The sequence below is a fragment of the Rhinolophus sinicus genome, linkage group LG09 (assembly GCF_036562045.2).
Source record: "Rhinolophus sinicus isolate RSC01 linkage group LG09, ASM3656204v1, whole genome shotgun sequence".
NCBI classification, from domain to species: domain Eukaryota; kingdom Metazoa; phylum Chordata; class Mammalia; order Chiroptera; family Rhinolophidae; genus Rhinolophus; species Rhinolophus sinicus.
In genome coordinates, this window is record NC_133758.1 from 29,475,956 (window position 1) to 29,491,177 (window position 15,222).

General features: G+C 36.4%; 1 protein-coding gene across 3 annotated transcripts in view; it reads right to left on the reverse strand.

The window, feature by feature from the left end:
- KIAA1328 (KIAA1328 ortholog) overlaps nucleotides 1-15,222 on the reverse strand; it is a 260,802-nt gene that overhangs the window by 14,461 nt on the left and 231,119 nt on the right. For all 3 annotated transcript variants that reach the window (XM_019740831.2, XM_074340098.1, XM_019740832.2), the window contains one exon: nucleotides 14,625-14,733. In XM_019740831.2, coding sequence (XP_019596390.2) covers nucleotides 14,625-14,733 — 109 coding nt within the window. The remainder of the gene's footprint in view (nucleotides 1-14,624; nucleotides 14,734-15,222) is intronic.

Sequence of the window (15,222 nt, forward strand, 5' to 3'; positions counted from 1 at the left end):
CTTTCATATATATGGCTCTTAATTTTTGTGGTTAAACTCATAAAACGTTACAGATAATACAAAATGGTAGAATAAACTTCAAACAAGAGGTAGGGAAAAGGGAGAATGAAAGCAAAAAAAAGGGCTGTAATATCTTTTTTGAGGGGCTTATCTCATTAATATGAAAAAGTTTATTGGAAAATATGAAAAGTGTTAAATATATTAGAAGTGGTATATTTGCAAACACACACACACCCATTTAAATACAGAAACAGTCTACAAAAATGTCCACCTGCTAAGCTGCAGCTACATTAGTCCATGACCATTAACTACCTTATTCTCCCTTATAAGAACTCTTGCTGACAGAGTCTCTGATTGACACAGTGGCATTCCTGGCACCATTATGCACAATCCCGACCATTCCCCCCAAGGCCAAGTGTGTAGCCTACATTAATAGACAGTCATCTTTTTCAAGGTGGCTAATGATCTCAATTTGGACTTCAAGGATGGTATCTTTTCTCTGTCTTTCTCCTGGTATCCTCCCTCAAGAGCTAATGTTCTCCAGACACAATTCCATTTAAACATTAAAAAAGTAAAAAATCTTCAGTAAACACATGTTCACAGCATAATCCCAGGAAATTTAAATTGCACCTGGTCCTCTATCAAGCGGGAAGGTCAGAGATTCCCACAGAATTGTTCTGGGCCATTCTGTGAATTATGTGGTACCACGTTTGCTTATTTACTTAATGTTTCTAAACTACTGCCCAGAACAAAAATCCAAAGATTTTGAAGAGAACTTTAAACTACAAGTGTCATTCTGAAACTACTTATTTTTGAAAATGTTCGTTTCTTCATTATTTTATTCCCAAAATGGATAAATCACTCTGCAATCAAGAGACAGAGGTACATGTTTTCATTTTGACTTTTATCTCTAAACAAAGGGTAAGGTTGAGACAGACTGGATAGAAGTGGGAAAACAGGTTCCATGTGGTCAAAGGGCTTAGTTTAGGTTCTGCTGCTACTAGGTTGGTGCAAAAGTAATTGCGGTTTTTGCAATTATTTTTAACCTTTTGAAATGCAATTACTTTTGCACTAACCTAATAGTAAGTGGTAGAGGCAGGTACTGATGAATCCAGGTCTTTGGACTTTAATTCTAATGCCCTCTCCTCTAAGCCATGCCTGTCTGCAGATAAGGATTTTACCTTGAGAAAATCTGCAGATAAGGATTTTACCTTGAGAAAACCAAAATAACAACCTCACCATGGGCCAAAGCAGAGGTTTAGAAGAAGAGCTATGATAAAGCTGAACATAAGATAAGGAACAGCTAAGGGAAGACAATTGTAGACATTGTCTAAGCAATCAAATCCCAATGCAGAGAACCTGCTGAAATTGCTCACAATTGACAATCTGCGCCATCCAGAATGAAAACCTTCTGGAAGCCTAGACATTGTACAACTCTTATCGAATGGGAAAACCAAATAGAGGAAAATACAAGGAAGTTCTGGGAATTAAGAGAAGCAGTGATGTATCAGCTGGGTAGAAACCATGGTTCTTTTGCAGATGTGGAGAACACAGGAAGAAAAATAATTGTATACAGGAATGCTACGAAAAGGAAACATTCACTTTGTAATTATTCATTCATCCAACAAATATATGTTGCCTGTTCTGACCTAGGCCCTGCTCTAGCAAAGCGATATAGCAATGAATATAACAGAAAAAATGCTTGCCTTCCTGGAGTTTCCGTTCTATGTGGCATAGGAGGGGTAGAGGCAGACAATAAATAAAACATATCAGATTGATAAGTGGGGTTCTTCAAGAGCTTCTTAATCATTTTTTCGTGCAGGCTAATTGATGTATTCTGACAATCCCTTGGGGAGAGAATGACAATCGCAATGGAAAATTGCTAATGGAAAGGAGAGGCCCTGGGGTTGGGTGGGGGCAGAAAGAAGAAAGGGAGAAGGGTGGTGTGCTGGGGTAAGGTAGCGAGATAGATGTGCAGCTCCAGAGCAGGGGCTTCCCAATGTGTGTCTTTAGATCAAGTACATCACAATCAACTGGGAAAATAAAAAATAGACACCACGGGGGGGGGGGGGGGGCATTTCTGGCAATTCTGATTTAATTACCCTGGGGTGAGGATTGGAAATGAGTACTTTTACAAAGATTTCCAAGTGATTCCAATGTGCAGGCAGACTTTAGAACCACTGCTCTGAAGGGAATTAGAAGCCCTTCGGAATTTTCACAAAGGGCTAATGTGATGAAGAAATCCAGTATCAGTAACTTCCGTGAGCTCTTCCCTAGAAACAGAAGTCCTAGGAACACAACATTAAATCCTAACTTGATCACTAGCCAAGAACTTTACTCCTCACCCTCCTCTATTTAGAAGGAAAATAAACAGAGGAGACATCTCAAGACATTAGAAAAATGTGCCGACACTGCATGGAAAATCCTTTGAAGGCCGGGTCATGAACATTTGCTTCTAAGTCACATCTCTGCAGGTCACTGTGACTTGCTGCCTTTGGCAACGGGGCCAGTATCATTCCCATGAACCGTCCTAGATGCCCAAGCAAGTTTTGCTGCCCAGAGCGCAGAAGGAAGCTAACGCTGAATGTCCACTACCGACGGCCTGCACTGAGTTACGGGCTTTGCATATCTAGTCACATCTAATCTGAGCAAATGTGTGGTGAGTAATATTCTTACTTTCACACGAGGAATCAGGCTTAGAGAGGCAGAGTAACAGGAATGTCTGCAAGGTGAATATTAAAGAATACAACCCTATTGCCTACTTCTGAAATGAACCTAACCCCACTCCTAACCTTTTGGCAGCGAACACACATAGAGTTTGGAATTACAGTAGTGAGGTCTGAAACTCTGTTCCTTATTGCTTGTTGGGAAGTTTGACAATGACAACTACTATCTGGCCACATACCAGGACTGGTTTCAATACTTTATATAAACTATCTTGCTTAAACATCATGACAAGCCTATAAAGGAGATATTATTATTCCCAGTTTATAGATTAAATTAAATGATTTGTTCAAAACCACATAGCAAGCATTCAAACCTAGGCCTATAAACCTAGGGGTTATAATTATTACACCTGGGCTCTTAACTGTTCTGTAATTGCCTTTTTGAGCGTTACTTTCTCATGATTGTGAGGATTATGTTAGGTAACATATACAAAAGAGTTTTTATAAGATCGTTTAGTGCCTAGAACAATAAGTGACACTCTGCAATGTTTCTTAACATAGATGTTAAGAGAATTTGATGACCTTGGACCAAAGGAACAACCTTAAAAAATCAGTTCATGAGGCTAAAACCTGTGAAATGATAGCAGGAACTGGTGATACTGAACTGATGTCACTAATTACAGCATTTTTCAGAGCTCAGTGCCCTGGAGAAGGCACACCAAGCAAACACAGTCCCCATCTATTGCTGGCTCCACAAAGAAATAACATAGTCATGTTATATGTTCCAAGCGTGAACTTAGATTTCAACTACTTGGAACTACAGAGTATAAAAACTTGAAATGGGTTTACCTCCTACACATGTGTATTTTCTTTTAAAATACTGTTTTTAAAATTAAGTAATACATCATTGTCATAGAGCATTTGAAAAATACAGAAAAGTGTGAACAATAAAATAGCTCTTATAATCCCTTCACTTAGAATTTAGAAAGATTTCCTAAAGCTAAGGACTAGCATATCTCAGTGACTAACACATATAAGCTCATGTACATTTCCCCAATACGGTATATTCCTCCTAAGGTAAGAATGTCTTGACAAACTTCCTTAGGCTGAATTCATTTATTGGAATTATGCTATGTCTTTATTATTTCGACTTAGCCTATTTGTTTTTGTTTTCTTAACTTACACACTATAAATAGTGTGTGCAAGAGAAATGGATGATTACATTAATGGCTTTTAACAGTGGGAATTATAGTAACAGCTCAACATCATGGCTTAATTAAAAGCAACATCTTTTCATCAAACACATAATAATTTCCATGCATGCAACTGCTCTTGGTAGAGCTGCACTGCTGGCCAGGAATCCAAATTATTAACCCAACTTAAACAAAAACACTTTTGAATGGTGGGTTTTTCATTCTCCTGATTAAAGATGGAAGGCGGAGAAGCACATTTATAACTTCATATTTTCTTTTACATATTCAACACATTCTTCTCTGAAGTTTTCAGATTATTCCTTTTTTATTGTTATCATTCACATAAGTGAATCATTTCAGTAGGTTTTGTTTTCATTTGGTTATTTACAATATACTCAAAATGGAAAAGTTATATAGTAATGCTACTTTGATTGTGTGTGCAAACTGTTACTCTGAGAGCAGATAAAGGTAAAATGATAGTTCTGGACCGAACAGCCCACATTTTACAAAGTCATTTGAAAAACCTGAGAAGAGATTGTATTTAATATTTTGAAACTGAGTTTTAAGGATCATAAAAAAGACTTACAATGACATGTAATTTGTATGAACATATATTACAAATGGATACAGCTGAACATGTGCTACAGTTCCTGATACGTAATAGGCATTCAATGAATAGGCAGTATCTTAGATAAGGTCAACCTTCATTTGCTCTATGATACAGAGGCAGTGAGGTCTGCTATTGAAACCTACCACATAAACCCAAGTAGTGTCTGTGGGCTCTAGTTTGAGGTTTGAGATTTCAGTGTAGTTCCTATCTCTCCATCTTTGGGAGAATAATACATTATCATTTCTTTTGTTAGGCACATGAGGGAATTTGATTGAGAACTTAAAATATTTGTATAAATGTATAGGTAAGAAAAAGTCTGATTCAAAAAAAAATTTTTTTGTCACTGTTAGGATTCTGGGCACAAGTGCAAGAAAGCATTGCAATTTGGTCATTGTGTGTAGCGAAACTGACCCCGCCCATTCTCTGTATGACTAAGTTTCTTCCTATCAAGCTATAAAAACAAATTCCAACTCTGATTCCTACCCTAAACCAGAATTTTACCAGCTTAGTGTCGATCCTCAGAACCAAATCCAAGTTTCAGGCGGTATGAAAGAATGAAAGAAACACTGAAATTTGGGATTGAAAGAGCTGAATTCAAGGCCTCTTTTCTGCTTCCTTATTGCGTGACCTTGGGCAGTCACTCAGGTGCTCTCAGGTCTCATTTCCTCACTGTAAAATAGGATAATACTACTACTTACCTCCCAGGGTTTCGGTGCAATTTGAATGAGACAATTCATGCTAAAAGCATTCCGTTAACTCTAAGCTACTCTAAGCCAAAGACTGTGAACAGGTAATTATAACTTTCAGGATTATATATTTATTACTAGTATAAAAGAAATATGGTTTTTTGTGTAGGTTTTTAATCCCTTGGCAGCTGTCAATCCACAATTTTGTTGCTTAAGATAAAACAGATCATTATGAGTTATTTACATGACTGTGCCTTCTCTGAAATTTAAATAGTTACTGGCAATGTGATGTAGGAAACTAACCAATGCTTGAACTAGCCATGGGCTAAAGCCTAGGTTTATAACCCACAGCGAATGAAGAGGGACAGATGCAGAAATGTTTGTCCCATTTCACGGGACAGCAAAGGACCAAGACACCAGCAGTTGTTCTAGCACTTTAAAGGCTATACTGGCGTCACTGGGGTCGGAAGCAACTGGATATTCATGTCAAGTTAGTTAAGGTGAAAATAAAGATAGAAAATACTGTCCTTAAAAAAATAAACATTATAAAAGTATGCAGCATGATATTTTGATATACATTTATAGTGAAATGTTTACTGCAGTTAAACTCATTAACCTCTCCATCCTGTCATATAGTTACAATTTGTTTTTGTGGTGAGAACCCTTGAAATCTCCTCTCTTAGCAAATTTACATTTAATACAGTATTAACTATAATCATCACGCTGTACATTAGGTTTCTAAAACTTATTCATCCTCCACAACTGCAACTTTACACCCTTTGGCCAACATCTACTTATTTCCTCCACCTTTCCACTCCTGGTAACCACTGTTCTACTTTCTGCTGCTATGATTCAGCCTTTTAAATTCCACATATAAGTGAGATCATGTATTTCTCTGTGTCTGGCTTATTTCACTTATCATAATGTTCTTTAGGTTCACCTACAATGTCACAAACAACAGAATCTTCCCTTTTTAAGGCTGAATAATATTCCATAGTTGATGGACATTTAGGTTGTTTCTATATCTTGGCTGTTGTGAATAAGGCTGCAGTGAACATGGGAGTGCAGCTATCTCTTTGCGGTACCGATTTCATTTCCTTTGGGTATCCCCAGAAGAAGGATTATAGAATCAAATGGTAGTTCCATTTTCACTTCTTTGAGGAACCCCCATACTGTTTCCCATAAAAGCTGTACCAATTTACATTCCCACTAATAGTATACAAGGGTCACTTTTTCTCCATACACTTGCCAATAATTGTTATCTTTTATCTTTTTGATAGTAGCCATTCTAATAGTTGTGAGGTGATTGCATATCTCATTGTGGTTTGGATTTGCATTTCCCTGATGATTACTGATATTGAGCATCTTTTCATATACCTGTTGCCAATTTGTATGTCTTCTTTGACAAAGGCTAACATCTATTCAAGATAAAAACTCTCAACAAAATATGTATAGAAAAAAATTTCCTCAATATGATAATGGCCATTTATAAAAAGTTGACAGTTAATTATAATCAATGAGGAAAAACTGAAAGCTTTTCCTCTAAGATCCAATATGAAGCAAAGATACCAACTCTCACCAATTCTGTGCAACAAAGTACTGAAAGTGCAGCAAGAGTAACGAGGCAAGAAAAAAAATTAAAGGCATCTAAATAGTTAAGGAAGAAGTAATATTATCTCTACAAATAGCAAGATTCCAGAAAACCCTTAAGACTTCACAAAAAACTATTAGAACTAATAAATGAATTCAGTGAAGTTGCAGGATACAAAATCAACATACAAAAGTCAGTTGCGTCTCTTTATACCAATAGTGATCTATATGAAAAGAAAATCAAGAAAAGATTCCTATTTATGATAGCATCAAAAAGAATAAAATACTTGGGAATAAACTTAACCAGGGAGGTGAAAGATTTGTACACAGAAAACTATAAAACACTGATGTCAAGAATTGAAGATGACACAAATAAATGGAAAGATATCTTGTGTTCATGCATTGGAAGTCTTATTAGGTTGGTGCAAAAGTAATTGCTGTTTTTGCAATTTTTTTTTTAACCTTTTAAACCACAGTTACTTTTGCACCAACCTAATAATATTGTTAAAATGTCCACACTACCCAAAGTGATATACAGATTCAGCACAATCCTTGTCAAAATTCCAATGGCATTTTTCACAGACATAGAAAAAAAAAATCTTAAAATTCATATGCAATAGCCAAGTCAATATTGAGAAAGAATAAAATTGGAGATATCACCCTTCCTGATTTCAAATTATATTACAAAGCTCTATGTAATCAAGCAGTATGGTACCGGCACAAAAACAGACCAATGGAACAGAGTAGAGAGCCCGCAAATAAACCCATGCATAAATGGTCAACTAATTTTTGACAAGGACACCAAGAATAAACAATGGGGGAAGTGTAGTCTCTTGAATAAATAAATGGTGGTGAGAAAACTGGACAGCCACACGCAAAAGAATTAAATTGGATCCTTATCTGACACTATACCCAAAAATCAACTCAAAACGGACTTAAAGACTTAAATGTAAGGCCTAAAATTGTAAAATTCCTGGAGGAAAACATAGGGAAAAAGCTTGACATTTGCCTTTGAAATGATGTTTTGTTTTTTGGATTTGACACCAAAAGCTCAGGCAACAAAACCGAAAATAAACAAGGGAGATTACACCAGACTAAAAAGATTCTGCACAGCAAAGGAAACAATCAACAAAATGAAATTGCAAACTATGGATGGTAGGAAATATTTGCAAACTATATATTTGATAAGGGGTTAATAAACTATATAAGGAAATCTTACAACTCAACAGCAAAAAATCAAACAGCCTGATTAAAAAATGGACAAAGGACCTGAATAAAGATTTTTTCAAAGAAGACAGAAAAATAGTGTCTTCAAGACAGAAGCTCTAGATTGTAGGGTATTTGGATCCTTCAGCCTGAATACCGTAGGTAGAGTATAGTCCCAGGTTTCCAATACTTCTCAGCTGGGTCCCTCAATCTCAACTGCAACGGGCACAGGGTGTCCACAGCCGCCTTCGCGGCAGCTGTATGCCAACAGTTGCCTGGGAGCATGATGGTGCACAGGTAATTACACTATAAAAAGCGAGGTAGTCAGCAAGGTGCAAACTTACAGAAAAAATTTCAAAACACATTAAGCATATGGTTTGACAGCAAAGGACTAAGGTCTTAAAAAAAGGAACAAATTAAGCTGTTTTTTTAAAAGCCCCCAAATAAGCAATTAAGTTCTTCAAAGGACGTACTCAAATATTTTTCAACCTCTCTCTATAAAAAACAAGCTCCACAAAATCATCGCCCCAAAATACCTCAAAAACAAAACAAAATAAAACAAAAACGTTTAGCTCTGTGTTATGGTAAAAAACTAATCTTTCTGAAGAAAAGCAGGTGAGCAGTACTTCCTAGAAATAAGCTAACTGTAGCTCCAATTCCAAAAATTCACTAATCAGGCATGGTTTGGTGAGATTTGCCTTTCCTGTATCACATCACATCACACACACACACACACACACACACACACACACACACACACACGCAGGGTAAAAATACCAGCCTTAACTCTCATGAGTCAGGGCAGAACAGAGAGCAGAGGCCTCAGTAACGTTTTTCTTCAGGGACTGAGAATACAACCCTGTTGCTGCACGCCTGGTATTTATTTGCCTCTATCAGTTTGGAACAATCATCACTGAGTTGTCACATGACTGAGAGACACTCCACCAAGTATTTTAATAAGTGACAAGATTTCTGTTTCAATGAACAATCTCAGAAGAGACTGTCCTCATTTTAAATATAAAATGTATCTGGTCTACATACCTGAATAGAAAAAGACTCCAACATACAAAGGATATACAGCTGCAATGGGCTGTTTTTCCCAGTCTAATACGAAATAAAAGATTTAAAGATCCAAAGCTACATCAATGCAAATATCTGCCTGTTGCAAGTATACTTTTTGATTAAATTGGCATACATCAAGTACAATTAGAAAGGTTATTTATAACAAAGAAACACGTAATTCTGCATCTTAATGGGGATGACAATTACAGTGGATGGTTGCTAATTAACATTACTTCTTTTGCTTTGGGGCCCAGGTATTTGCTGTATGATCTTTATTGCTGGCAATGGACACACCTAATTCTGGAAGGCACAAAAGGGTTAATTATCAGCAACATTTGTGCTCATAACGAATTCACTGGTAGCCTGCCCAGGTCTGGCTTCACATTGGAGAAGAGGATCAAGTAGAATCACTAAACTCTGACTCAGTACCATGACAGTAAAAGTACTGAACTTTCTGAGTGAAGGCGCACCTACCCAGTAGGTGTTCAGAATGACAGGGAAAAAAGTTCCCTCTAGTCCTCTCTCCAGGTGGAGTGGTTTGTGGCATGTTGTCTGTTCCAGTCAAAAAGAAATGCATGGCACTGTTTAGTTCAGTGGCACCACCCTCCTGTGCCAAGATGAGCAGCGTGCGACAGCTTGGGGTGTACGATCAATGCTGGAGGCCAGAAGTGAAATGGAGAGAAAGAAGCATTGCAGCTCTCAGCACAGAAAACTCCAAAGCTCCCCTTTTGGCTTGTGCTATAAATCACATATTTATTTTGTTAGCAAGAGATAGATGAATATTTCTACATACAAAGGTGCCCAACTAAAATCAGGATAAGTGATATTAATGTCCTATGGTCAGTATTATTGAACCTCAAAAGCAATAAACTTTATGAGTCAATAAATATTACATTTGCAACATCGTTAACATTCCTTTACTGTCTCTAGCACTTGTTACACATGGTAACTGCAAGTCTACAATACATTATTCATATTTGGGGTGTCACCGAGTGATGGATTGCTGTAGGAGAGGCTGTCCTTTAAATAAATCAACAAATAAAAATGCTAATGTTAACATTTTCAGCCACAACTTTTTCCATCTTGAATGGGGAATGAAAATTTCACATTATCCTGACAGGCAGCAGAGAGAACAATTAACAACCTACACTGTGAATGAGAAAGATGACTTTGCCACGCCTCGTTTTATCACCTGCACAGGGAATGACATGGGACTCTTCTAGGTGTTAGCGCTGTTCAGAGAACAAAGGAAAACCTGCCTCTCACTAGCACCTGTCCCAGCCTTATCCTCCTCTGCAACTCTTGAAAATTTTTGGAATTTAGGGTGAACAGGGAAAAACGGGCTTTTATTCTTGTTCTCCTCAGTACTACCCTTAAAGGTTTGTTGCGATAAAGAACAATAGGTTTCTCTCTTGCATTGAGAGTTTGCGTGTAACTGAAAAGCAGTCTATAAAGAATGCCTTTTCTACACTTTGAAACAAAAGTAATTCAAAGAATCTTGGTTCTGATACCTGGGAAGCGACCACTGTGCCTCCCTGGTAACTGATTATCATAGCACTGAAGCTTTTTTTCAACTCTGCACTTTGTGTACGAGACCTATAATATGCCATCGTGCACGTCTTAGGAATAAAATCTGGTGTGCTACACATTGTTTTATTTAGCCAAGTGCTCATTATTTAAGAAGCTTTTGAGAATCTGTATTTAGCTGATTTGCAGTATTAAAAACTAACAGATACACAATCTTATTTTTTAAAGGTCCGTAAATATGAGTCTTCACAGCAATTTTAAGTGGTCTTGTAAACCTCTATAGTTGATATGGTCCATTCAGAAAAATGTGTGCTGAGGATGTTCTACAAAACACTCACCGGGGAAGCATTTCGTTTTCTTTTTCATGCTTCTCTCTAAACTGAAATGCAATCATCAGGTACACATTAAACTAGTGTTAAAGCTCTCATTTTAATCTTCAACATTAGGGAAATTCACTAAAACTGAAAATCCTGGCTCTCTCTCCTCTCTACCTATAACTCCTTCAGAGGAATATCTCAAGGTGAGCAAGAATAGATCCTCTTAGAACACAAGCATTCAGACACAACATTAGTGGTCCACGGAAGGAACCCTATCAATATTTCAGAACCACAACTCACTGTGGGTCTTTGGCGGAATGACAACAGCAGTGACATTAAAAATAAAAGAAAGGAATAATAAACAAAAATGTGGTAAACTAGTTAAATTTTCTTTTGATTGTGGGTGGCCTCCAAAATAGGGAGGTTGTCACTGTCAACTGTTTTAGTATTTAAGATGATGGGTTTCGGAGTCTGAAACGCTGGCTTACCTCTTATTAGCTATGTGACCTTAGGCAAGTGACGTAGTGTCTGTGAGCCTTAGTTTCCTAATTTTTAAATGAGGATGATAGTAGTACCATCTTATAAGGCTGTGATGAAGAGTAAATCAGGTAACGTACACAAAGTGCTGGGAACACAGGAGACGCTTACTGGATGACAGCCATTATTATCTTCTGTGTTAGAGTCACTTCCAAAAGTTCTCTAAAATTAAAACTGTCTTAAAATCTAGATTCACCTGATAAGATACTATCGTGTTTCCCTGAAAATAAGACTGGGTCTTATATTAAAGATGTATTAGGGCTCATGTTCAGGGGATGTCATCCTGAAAAATCATGCCAGGGATTATTTTCCGGTTAGGTCTTGTTTTTGGGGAAACACGGCAGGTATTTAAGTGTTCAAACAATCATATTCTCAAGGAACCATAAACCAAACCCTTTGGTGTTGATATTTATGTATTCAGCCTTAAATATGTAATATGGGAGTTGGCTTATTAGTTATGAGAAATTTTAGTAACATAGTTCTTTACCTGACTCATAAAAAGTCTGATCAAATTATTATCCCTTTATTCAAATTTCTCTGGTATTAATAAATGTTGATAGCCTTTTAACTGTAATACAAAACCCACTATAATCTTCAATATCAATTAATTCAGTTAGTTAAATTTATAGTCCAAATGTATAACCATTCTGTGGTAAATTGGGAAAGGCCTGCTGCTAAGCAGATTTTTTGATGAAAGCTTTGTGTTTCTATGGACATTCTTGCCAATTATCATTATCAACTAAGGAAGGCCATGTACAAAGGAAAGGGCTCCATAATTTCAACCTGGCCAAATCTAGATGCATCCAAATAAGCGCCTCTCCTCTGACTGAGAGCCATTAAGAGGTGTCAAGATTTTTCCACTACTTATTAAATAAACCTCAAAAAATGCTCCTATAGAAATAAAAGTCATCCATATTAGAAAGGAGGAAGTATAACTGTCAATATTTGTATATGACATGATACTATACATAGGAAACCCTAAAGACTCCATCCAAAAACTATTAAAACTAATAAATGAATTCAGTACAGTTGCAGGACACAAAATTAATATACAGAAATCAGCTGCATTTCTACACACTAATAATGTGCTATGAGAAAGAGAAATTAAGAAAACAATCCCATTTACAACTGCATAAAAAAATATCTAGGAATAAATTTAACCAAGGAAGTGAAAGACTTATACTCTGAAAACTAGAAGATATTGATGAAAGAAATTTAAGACAACACAAATAAATGGAAAGACAGACTTTGCTCATGGACTGGAAGAATTAATACTGTTAAAATGAACAAACTACCTGAAGCAATCTGCAATCCCTATCAAAATGCTAACGCATTTTTCACAGAACTAGAAACAAGAATCCTAAAATTTGTATAAAATCACAAAAGACCCCAAATAGACAAAATAATCTTGAAAAAGAAGAACAAAGCTGGAGGTATCATGTTCCCTGATTTCAAACCATACTAAAAGCTATAGTAATCAAAACAGTATGGTACTGACATGAAAACAGATACATAGATCAATAGAATAATATAGAGAGCCCAGCAATAAACCTTCACATATATGGTCAATTAATCTATGACAAAGGAAGCAAAAACATACAATGGGGAAAAGACAGTTTTTTAAATAAATGGTATTGGGAAAACTAATCAGCTACATGGGAAAGAATAAAACTGGACCGCTATCTTACACCATATGCAAAAATAAATTCAAAATGGGTTAAAGGCTTGAATGTAAGACCTGAAACCATAAAACTCCCAGAAGAAAACACAGGCAGTAAACTCTTTGACATTGGTCTTCGAGATATGTTTTTTGGACCAGTCCATTCAGGCAAGGAAAACAAAAGCAAAAATAAACAAATGGGACTACATCAAACTAAAAAGCTTTTACAGAGTGAAGGAAACCATCAACAAAATGAGAAGGCAACCTGAATTGGAGAAGACATTTGCAAATCACACATCCAATAAAGGGTTACTATCCAAAATATGTAAAAAACTTATGCAACATCAGAAAAACAAAGAATCTGATTTAAAAAGTGGGCAGAGACTTTTGTCAGAAAAAGACACATATGGCCAACAGGCACATGAAAAGATGCTCAACATCACTAGTCATCAGAGAAATGCAAATCAAAACCACAATGAGCTATATTCCTTCATTTCTGTCAGAATGGCTATTATCAAAAGGACAAAAAAACACTATATTTATAGTCACGGGATGCAAAGTACAGCATAGGGAATTATAGTCAAGGGAATTGTAACAGCTATATACAATGTCAGAGGGGTAGTAGACTTGGGGGAGGTTATCAGTCTGTGAGGGGTGTAAATGTCTAATCATTATATTGTTTTGTATACCTGAAACTAATATACTATAAAATAAAGGACAAAAAAACCCAACAAGTGTTGGTTAGGATATGAAGAAAAGGAAACCCTTGCACACTGTTGGTGGGAATGTATGTTGGTGTAGTCATTATAGAAAACAGTATGAGGTTTCTCAAAAAATTAGAAATAGAACTACCATAGGATCCAGCAATTCCACTCCTGGGTATTTATCCGAAGAAAACAAAAACACCGATTCAGAGAGATATATGCATCCCTATGTTTACTGCAGCATTATTTACAATAGCCAAAATATGGAAGCAACCTAAGTGTCCATCGATAGATGAATGGATTAATATATATAACAGAATATTACTCAGCCATAAAAATAATGAAATCTTGCCATTTACAACAACATGGATGGATCTAAAGGGTATTATGTTAAGTAAAATAAATCAGGCAGAGATAGACTGTATGATTTCCCTTACAGGTGGAATCTAAAAAGCAAAACAAATGAACAAACAAAACAAAACAGAAACAGACTCATAGATACAGGAAATAAACCGATGGTTACCAGTGAGTGGAGGGGTTAGGGGTGCGGGTGAAATAGGTGAAATAGTGAAATAAGGGGATTATTAAGAGGTACGAACTTCCAGTTATATATAAATAAGTCATGGAGATGTAATGTACAGCATATGCAATATAGTCAATGATACTGTATTCACTTTGTATGGTGACCGATGGTAACTAGATTTATTGTGGGGATCATTTCACAATGTATATAAATATCAAAGCACTATGATGTACAACTGAAATTAATAGGATATTATATGTTAATTATACATCAATAAAAAAAATAAAATAAAATAAAAATTCTTATCTGGAGAATGGTGAATCACAGAATCTCTAAAGCTCACCGGGAGGTGTCGTGTTGGAATGACGAGGTGGCTGTGCTTGCAAGCTCCTTTTGGCTTCCTGTTGTTATAGGAGATGTGGACGCATCTTTTCTAACTCCCGTCATTGTCCCTGTATGAACAAGAGGAAACAATTTGGGCAGTCAATAAAAGGAAAGGAAAATTCCATTCTGAGTAATATATTAGAAATCATAGGAATCCCTAAGCTTGAAAAGTAAGCAATCCCCCTGCCCCACTGATGAAACAATGACAGATGGAAAACTCAGTGGGTTGTTTTGATTTTGTAAACATCAGAGATCCACAACACCCTGTTTCAAAAAAAAGTACATTTGTGCAACGACAGACTAACTAAAGATTTCATTTTTAAACCTGATGGGCTGTCAAATTCCTGCTGATTTGGGTTTACTGTGACAATGCCCAAGATGGTAGGTTGCTTTATTTCATTCCCCTTATCATAAGAAGAGATAATTCTTCTCTTTGACAAAATAGAAAATTCCTGCACTTTGTACCTCCAAAGTCCCCAAATTAAAATGATCCTACCCCCAAAACTTTCAAGGTAGACATGAATCTTGAATGTTTCTTTCAAAGAACTTACTTTGTG